The 9212-nt window shown below is 47.5% G+C and overlaps 1 protein-coding gene across 1 annotated transcript; it reads left to right on the top strand.

The window, feature by feature from the left end:
- Window positions 1-4938: 4938 nt before the first annotated feature.
- LOC148138993 (putative G protein-coupled receptor 139) lies at window positions 4939-8365 on the top strand. The gene is made up of 2 exons (XM_087980815.1): window positions 4939-5050; window positions 7467-8365. Exons 1-2 carry the CDS (start codon window positions 4939-4941, stop codon window positions 8363-8365), a joined length of 1011 nt encoding a protein of 336 aa, XP_087836941.1.
- The last annotated feature ends 847 nt before the right edge of the window (window positions 8366-9212 follow it).

Raw genomic sequence — 9212 nt, 5'->3', positions numbered from 1 at the left:
GGGGAGTGGCGTTGCTCATTAGGGGGTAATATGCCAACTGCAGGAAGGGAGGTCATCAAGGAGGGTTTGTCAACAGAGTCAGTATGAGTGGAAGTCAGAAACGGGAAAGACGCAGTCACTTTATTGGAATTTTATATAGACCCCCTCCCCAATAGCAACAGAGACATGGAGGAGTAGATTCAGAGACAGATTTTGGAAAGGTGCAGAAGTAACAGGGTTGTAGTCATGGACGACTTTAACTGCCCTTTTATTGATTGGAATCTCCTTCGTGCAAACAGTTCGGATGGGGCAGATTTTGTCAGGTGTCTCCGGGAAGGATTCCAGACACAACATGTAGAAAGGTAGACACACAGGAGGCTGGAGGAACACTACAATCCAGGCAGCATCAGGAGGTGGAGAAGTCAATGTTTCAGGTGTAACCGTTCTAGGGGAAAGGCCATATTGGATTTGGTGCTTGGCAATGAACCAGGTCAAGTGTCAGATCTCTCAGTGGGAGAGCATTTCGGTGATAGTGATCACAACTCCCTGACCTTTACTATAGTCATGGAGAGGGATAGGAGCAGACATTATGGGAAAGTATTTAATTGGGGGGAGGGAGAATTACAATGCCATTAGGCAGGAACTGTGGAGCATGGGTTGGGAGCAGGTATTCTCAGGGTAATGCACAACAGAAATGTAGAGTTTGTTTAGGGAGCACTTGCTGTGAGTGCTAGTTAGGTTTATCAAAAGATGTGGAACATCTTGTCAAAAGGAAGAAGGGAGCTTCCTTAAGGTTGAGGAAGCAAAGATCAAACAGGGTTTTAGAGGGTTACAAAGTAGCCAGGAAGGAACTGAAGAATGGACTTCAGAGATCTAGAGGGGGGCATGACAAAGCCTTGACGGGGAGGATTAAGGATAACCCCAAAGCGTTCTACATTTATACGAGAGACATGAGGATGGCCAGAGTGAGGGTAGGGCCAATCGGGGATACTGGAGGGAACTTATGCCTGGCATCGGAGGAGGTAGGGGAGATCCTTAATGACTAGTTTGGTTCAGTATTCACCAGTGAGAGGGACCCTGTTGTTAGTGAGGACAGTGTGAAACAGGCGGATACACACGAACAGATTAATGTTAAGAAGGAGGACGTGCTGGAAATTTTGAAAAACATGAGAATAGTCAAGTCCCCTGGGCCAGACGAGATATATCCGCGGGCTATGGGAAGTGAGTGAAGAGATTGCTGCACGTTTAGAGATGGTCTTTGCTCTTCACTGTCCATTGGCATAGTATCAGATGATTGGAGGGTGGCAAATGTTATTCCCTTGTTCAAGTAAGGGAATAGGGATAATCCTAGGAATTACAGACCAGTCAGTCTTACAACAGTGGTCGGCAAATTATTGGAAAGGATTTTGAGGGACAGGATTTATGATTATTTGAAAAAGCATAGCTTGATTAGAGATGGTCTGCATGGCTTTGTGAGGGGCAGGTCATGCCTCACAAGCGTTATTGAATTCTTTGAGGATGTGACAACACATTGATGAAGGTAGAGCAGTGGATGCGGTTGATATCGATTTTAGCAAGGCGTTTGATAAAGTTCCCCACAGTAGGCTCATTCAGAAAGTAAGGAGGCACGGGATACAGGGAAATCTGACTGGATACAGAATTGGCTGGCCCATTCTGGCCCAGACAGAGGGTGGTGGTAGATGGAATGTCTTCAGCCTGGAGCTCGGTGACCAGTGGTGTTCCACAGGAATCTGTTCAGGGACCTCTGCTTTTTGTGATTTTTATAAATGAATTGGATGAGAAAGCGGAAGGGTGGGTTAGTAAGTTTGCGGATAATGTAAAGGTTTGTGGAGTTGTGGATATTGTGGAGGGCTGTTGTAGGTTGCAGTGGGACAGTGACAGGATGCAGAGTTGGACTGATAAGTGGCAGATGGAGTTCAACCTGGAGAAGTTTGACAGGATGCATTTTGGAAAGTTCACTTTGAAGGCAGATTGCAGTGTTAAAGGCAGGATTCTTGGCAATATGGAGGAACAGAGGGATCTTGGGGTCCATGTCCATAGATCCCTCAAAGTTGCCGCCCAAGATGATTGGGTTGTTAAGAAGGCGTATGGGTGTAATGGCTTTCATTCGTAGAGGCGTTGGATTTAAGAGCCATAAGGTTTTGCTGCAGCTCTATTACCACACTTAGAATATTGTGTTCCATTCTGGTCACCTCATTATAGGAAGGATGGGGAAGCTTTAGAGAGGGTGCAGGGGAGATTTCCCAGGATGCTGCCTGGACTGAAGGGCATGTCTTGTGAAGAAAGGTTGAAGGAGCGAGGGTTTACCCTTTGGAGTGAAGAAGGATGAGAGGTGACTTGATAGAGGTGTGCAAGATGATTAGAGGCACAGATAGTGTGGATAGTCAGAGACCTATTCTCAGGGTGGAAATGACTATTACGGTGGGACATAATTTGAAGGTGATTGGAGGAAGGTTTAAGGGAGCTGTCAGAGGTAAGTTCTCTGTACAGAGAGTGCGCGGAATGCACTGCTACCAATGGTAGTAGAATCAGACACATTAGGGACATTTCAGCAACTCTTGGATAGGCACATGGATGATAGTAAAATGAAGAGTATGTAGGTTAGTTTGATCTTAGAGTAGGATAAACGTTCGGCACACCATTGAGTCTGTGCTGTACTGTACTGTTCTATGCAAATGTGTAAAAATCAGAATTCTCTGATTTTACTTTGTATCTGACATTATTACCTGCTCATCCTGGAGTCAACATCGCAATCAAATTATTTATTCAAACAAAGTATCCTATATACTCTCTGCGGTGTTATTCTATTCCCACACTTCAATTGTCATTTGGAATCAGTGTGCTCCCTGATTGTCACATAAATGTCCTTTGGATTTGTAACATTGGCTACTAAGTGTAAGGCAATGATTGGAGATAGTTTTCTCAGTTAAAGAGGCCTTGGATCTGTCACTGTAGTAAGGTGCTGGGGATAGATTTCTGTAATAATAGAATGCCTGTTCCTTGTCACCTGTGTGGCTGAAAATACTTGGCACAGTGGAGTTGTAGAGTTGTATTGATTATAACTTGAAATGGGACAAATAATCATGACACCCACTTAAGACTGGGCTACCTCTCAGTGTGGAGATTCCTGATCCACTCCTGAAATCTCTTTTCCCACCACCAATGTTGAAGTTTCCTCTTTCTTGCTTGACTTTATCAAAAGCAGTTTCGCTGTTTGACACTCTCTGTCACGGGAGAAAGTGAGGACTGCAGATGCTGGAGATCAGAGTCAAGAAGGGGTGGCGCTGGAAAAGCACAGCCGGTCAGGCAGCACCCGAGGAGCAGGAGAGTCGACGCTTCCGGCATAAGCCCTTCATCAGGAATGTTGTGGGAGTGTTGGGGGAAGGGGGCTGAGAGATACATAGGATGGGGGGGGGGGGGGGGGAGGGGGGTGTTGTGGAGCTGGGCGGAAGGTAGCTGGGAAGGCAATAAGTGGAGGGTGATAGTAATAGGTTGGAGCAGAGGGGGGAGTGGATAGGTGGGAAGGAAGATGGACAGGAAGGACAATGTAAGAGGGCGGTGCCAAGTTGGAGGGTTGGGTCTGGGACAAGGTGGAGGGAGGGGAGATGAGGAGACTGAAATTGTCTTAATCCCATGTGGTTGGACAGTCCCAAGACAGATGATGAGGTGTTCTTCCTCCAGGTGTCAGGTGGCTAGGATTTGGCAGTGGAGGAGGCCCAGGACTTGCAAGTTCTTGGCGGAATGGGGAAGGGGAGTGGAAGTGGTCAGACACAGGGGGGTGGGGTTGTTTGGAGTGTGTGTTCCTGAAACATTTCGTGAGTTGGCTTCCCCAATGTAGAGGAGACCACATCAAGAGCAACGGACACAGTCGATGAGGTGTGTGGAGGTGCAGGAAAATCTCTGCCGGATGCGGGAGGATCCTTTGGGACCTTGGATGGAGGTGAGGGGGGGAGGTGTGGGCGCAGGCTTTACACCTTTTGTGGCAACAAGGGAAGGTGCTGGGAGTGAGGGTGGGTTGGTGGGGGTTGCGGAATGCTGAAAGGCGTGGGGAGGGAAATATATCTCTGGTGGTGGGGTCTGACTGTAGCCAACGGAAATGGCAGAGGATGATGCATTGTATCCAGAGATTGATGGCGTGGAAGGTGAGGACCAGAGGTTGTATCCTTGTTGCGGTTGGAGGGGGTGGGGGTTCACGGGCAGAGGTGCGGGAAGTGGGGGCAATGTGCTGGAGGGTATTGTTGACCAGGTGGGAGGGAAAATCGCAGTCCTTGAAACAAGAAGCTGTCTGGGATGTCCTTGAGTGGAATTGCTCCTCCTGGGAGCAGATACGGTGGAGGCGGAGGAATTGGGAGTAAGGGATAGCGTTTTTACAGGAGGTGGAGTGGGAGGAGGTGTAATCCAGGGAGCTGTGGGAGTTGGATTTGAAGTAAATGTCTGTGTTGAGTCTATTGCTGGAAATGGAGACGGAGAGGTCCAGGAAGGGGAGGGAGGTGTCTGAGATGGTCCAGATGAACTTGATGTCAGGATGCAAGGTGTTAATGAAGCTGCTGAACTGTTCAACCTCCCCGTGGGAGCATGTGGTAGTGTCGATACGGTCATCAATGTAGCAGAGGTAAAGGTCGGGGATGGTGCTGGAAGATGGACTGTTCCATGTATCCTACAAGCAGGCAGGCATAGCTGGGATCTCATATGGGTGCCCATGGCTTTCCCTTCGGTCTGGAGGAAGAGGGAGGATTTGAAGGAGAAATTGTTGAGGGTGAGGACCAGTTCAGCCAATTGAATGAGTGTGTTGATAGAGGGGTACTGGTTGGGTCAGAGGAAGACGAAGAAATGGATGGCCTGGAAGCATCTGTCATGGTGGACAGGGACTGGATGTCCATGAAGATGAGGCATTGGGGGCCAGGGAAATGAATGTCATGGAGGTGGTAGAGGTCCCGAATGCATGTGGGGAATTCCTGGACCAAGGAGGACAGGACAGTGTCAAGCTTTGTGGAGATAACTTTGGTGGGGCAGGAGCAGGCAGAGACGATGCGCCCACCGGGACAGTCAGGTTTGTGGATCTTGGGTAGGAGATAGAACCGGGTGGTGCGGGGTACCCGGACTATAAGGTTGGAGGCTGTGGATGGGAGATCCCCAAAGGTGATGAAGTTGTGGATGGTCCGGGAGATGATGGTTTGGGGATGGGAGGTGAGGTTGTTGTCGAACGGGCAGTAGGAGGAGGTGTCCATGATTTGGTGCCTGGCTTCAGTGGTGCAGAGATCGGTGCGCCAAATTATCACTGCGCACCACCACACCCCCACCCCCTCCCCACCTTGTCTGTGGGTTTGATGGTGAGGTTGGGGTTGGAGCGGAGGGAGTGGAGGGCTGCACATTGCGTGGGTGAGAGGTTGGATTGGGTGAGGGAGTGGCCCAGTTGAGGCTGTCAATGTCATGGTGTCAGTTGGAGATAAAGAGGTCAAGGGCGAGTAACAGACCAGCACTGGGTGTCCAAGTGGATGGAGTATGTTGGAGGCAGGAATGGGATGTTCAGAGGCTTGGTGAAAGTCCTGATTGAAAAAGTAAGCACGGGGGCGGTGGAAGGAAAATTCAATGTCACAAAGCGCGTGGAATTCGTTGACTCAGGAGTATAGTGGAATGAAGGTGAGACCTTCACTGAGGACTGATGGTTCATCCTCAGGTAGGGGGAGGTCTGGGAGGATGGTGAAAACCCAGCAAGGCTGGGGGACAAGGGCCTGGTGTCGAGTTGGAGTTGGGTGTGGGGGCGGAGACTGTCTCTGGAGTGGGCGTGGTCATGGTATTGTGGATGACCTCACCAAAGGAAGTGACACACACCATGGTGGTCAGGGGGGTGGAAGCGACCATACGGTGGCATTTGCAGGGGGCAGAAGTGATGTTGCGTGTGACGTTCGCGGCATCTTCAGCAGTGGCTGCGGCAGCGTGTTGGTCGGCAGTGTTCTGGTGAGTGAAGTTGGTGGAGACGGAAGTGCCTGAGGCGGCAGCAACCACGGGGGTGGAAGTGACGTGGTGGGCAGCCTTTGTGGGGCTTTTAGTGGCAGTGGGTCTGCCGTAGACAGTATAGTCATTGGTGGCCATGGTCTGTGGGGTGGCAGGAGAGGAAGTGAGGTCATCATTTGCAGTGGTGGTGGTGGTGGCTGTAGCGACCATGTGACTAATCTCATCCGACCTATAATGGAGGCTGGGATAACATTCTGGAATGATCGAGAAATCCCGGGTTTAGAGGTAAGTACATGAGAGTTTGGTGTATTTTCATTCCTTGATGCCCAATAAGCTGGAGAATCAATGTTTATTGAGTATGTGGATCCTTCTGAGGATGAAGAACAGCAGAGGTCCTTTCAGGTCTGAGAGAGTGTGGCCCTTAGCTGGGGCAGGGCTGACTGCAGGGGAGAGTAGGTGGTGGCACATGGCTGTGAGGGTGGAGGGGAGGATCCAGAGGAAGAACTGTTTCTGGAGGCTTTGGATTTATCCTGGTCTGCTCCAAACTGTGATGGTCTGAATGTAGTCTTGAGTCCATGTGGGATAAGTTGGTTGTATAGGTTGGTGCTGAGGAAGGAGATGTGGCTGTGGTAGTGAGTCTGCTTCAGGACATTGCTGAAGAGCAGAAGGCAGTGGAGATGACCTGAGGGGGTGCAGCAAGAGAGAGAGACTCGCTGAGATCCTTGTGAAGGGAGGAGGAGAATATCTTCAAGGTGGGCAGCCTTGGAAGAGGCTTGGCTGTAAGGTTACTCGCTGTCACAGCTCCAATCACTCCCTCGTTGGCTTCTGTCTGATCTCTGCCTCTGTCCTAACCTTTGTTCAAAGGAACAATGAAGGAGAGGCGTAGTATATTCCAAAGGGAAAATCTGCTATGTGAGAATCCAGTGATGAGGTGGCATGTGATGTTTGATGGGGTTATGAGGCAGTTTCCACCTGGGGAAGAGAGAGTTCTTGGCTTGACAGCAGAAGTTTATAGAAATTATTACTATGGATGTTTAAATCATCAATATTGTTTATTTTCTTTTAATCACCAACATCAGGATTATGGAATTCTTGATATCTAAAATGACAGGGTGTAATGTTTCTTTTACGTTTGTCAAAGGAGAGGTGCTGCAGACTGGCATTGCAGTTTTTACATTGCTTTTAATCAGAATGCTGCTTGCTAATGCTGCATTTAAAGTTGCAATTTGTTCCACGCAATTACATGTTGTAATGACAATTCCTGAATGAAATCGAAAATATCTGCAGTGGGAGGAAATTTGAAAATGGGAAATTGTCTCACCTGGGACTGTGGAGTGATCACTCGTGCAGATACTATCAATAGCAGACTGGTTAACTCAGGCTGATTGGTCAGCAAACGATTCAATAGGATTTCCACTCATTTTCCATGAACCCTAACCTTTAATATTTGGTTCAATGTAGAGATGTTGAATAGGAAATTTCAATTCTCTCTTCTCTTCTGTCTCTTACAGTTAATCTAACAGCTATTGTGATCCTGCGCCGAGGGAGGTGTGGCCTGTCGAACTGTACCACTTACTATCTGGTAGCCATGGCAATGGCAGATCTTTTGGTTATAGTCATTGAGGTCATACTCTATCGTATCAATCATTACTACTTCCGTGGATCTTTCTTGGACATCACTCCAGTGTGTAGTGTTATTTATGTTCTAACTCGTTCAACTGCTGATTGTTCCGTCTGGTTCACAGTCACTTTCTCCTTTGATCGATTTGTAGCCATTTGCTGCCTGAAACTGAAAAAGAGGTTTTGCACGGAGAAAACTGCTGCTTTGATTCTATCAACAGCCTGTGTTCTACTCTGTTTGAAAACCATTCCCTTCTATTTTACTGTAAAGCCCGTCTGGATAATTAATAATTTACCATGGGACTGTCGCATCAAGGCAAGCTATTTTACAGAACCTGCATGGGTGGGTTTTGATTGGTTTGATAAGATTTTAACTCCATTGATTCCATTCGTATTAATTCTATTGCTGAATGCTCTGACAGTCAGACACATCTTAGTGGCCAGTTTAGTCCGAAAGAGACTGAGGACTCAGACTAAGGGAGAGAGCCAAAGTGACCCAGAGATAGAGAGCAGAAGGAAGTCAGCTATCTTACTCTTCACCATATCCGGCAGTTTCATACTTCTGTGGCTAACACATGTCATAGAATTTTTATATTATTTTATAACAGGGAAAGATCCTGCAGATTACAACAGTTCTGAGTATGTCTTTCGGAAAGTTGGATATATGTTGCGGATTTCAAGTTGCTGCACAAATACCTTTATTTATGGGGTGACTCAGACCAAATTTCGAGAGCAGTTCAAAAATACGATGGCGTCTCCATTTAGATCAATTATACGATTCGTTAACTGAGATCTGCTTAGGGTCCCAATGGCTCCTGCCAATGGAGGTAAAATTTATTTCCAGGTTCTGGGTGTTACCATAAGTTGCTGGGGGTTTAACTTACCGTCCAAACAGCAGTAGAGGATAGAAGGAGCACAGACAGTGTGCACGTCCTGCAGAATGGCCTGGGAAATGGAAGGCAAAGTCTCTGCTCTACTTTCACAGCTCTGTCTCTCAGCTGCTCAGAAAATGGAAAACAAATGCAAAATAAACAAATTCTGAAACTTGCTTTGACGAAATGGTCTTTTTTTTTCAAAAAAATAATTAATGTCTTTCTATTATGTTATTAGAAATATTTTCATTCCATGCTATTCTCATCCTGTCGGTCTCACTGTAGCTTCTCTAAGGTTTCCATCCCTCTATTACTGTATGTCAGACACAGGGGAGGTGGAGTGGATGGTACTGTGCTCTGGAGGCTCACTATTCTTGGCTTCGTATCTGGATAGATACATCTCGGTTGTACACTAAGAGCACAGCGGCTCAATTTGGGTTTTGAACAGCTTTGATCTCCATTTTAGCTGACATTGTTAGCAGTTCACTCCATCTGGAATCCATCATCACTCTTCCTTAACCCTGCCGATATTAGTCTTGTACCTTACCAATCCCTCGACTTCCCTTTCCTGGCAAGCTGCTGTCGCAGCACCATCACCTTTTGTCCATCTATTGCTCTGAAGGCCTCCTCTTGGGAAATTATGGATGTAACAGAAGGCTGGCCACGTCAGATATCCCATTCACCATGAAAGAGTCAGAAATAAATCTAAAACTCTAGCTGTTTACTCCAACATCAATGCCCGTTTTCCTGGAAGCCCATGTTTAT

Source organism: Chiloscyllium plagiosum, unplaced genomic scaffold, assembly GCF_037043375.1.
Source record: "Chiloscyllium plagiosum isolate Xiang-an unplaced genomic scaffold, Cpla_swu_hap1 HiC_scaffold_38, whole genome shotgun sequence".
Taxonomy (NCBI): domain Eukaryota; kingdom Metazoa; phylum Chordata; class Chondrichthyes; order Orectolobiformes; family Hemiscylliidae; genus Chiloscyllium; species Chiloscyllium plagiosum.
This window is presented reverse-complemented; position numbering and strand designations above follow the sequence as displayed.

Coding starts and splice junctions, on each gene's coding strand:
- LOC148138993 (XM_087980815.1), top strand. CDS start 4,939: ATGCATGTGGGGAATTCCTGGACCAAGGAGGACAGGACAGTGTCAAGC. Junction 5,051..7,466: donor GCGCCCACCGGGACAGTCAG/GTTTGTGGATCT, acceptor TGTCTCTTACAG/TTAATCTAACAGCTATTGTG.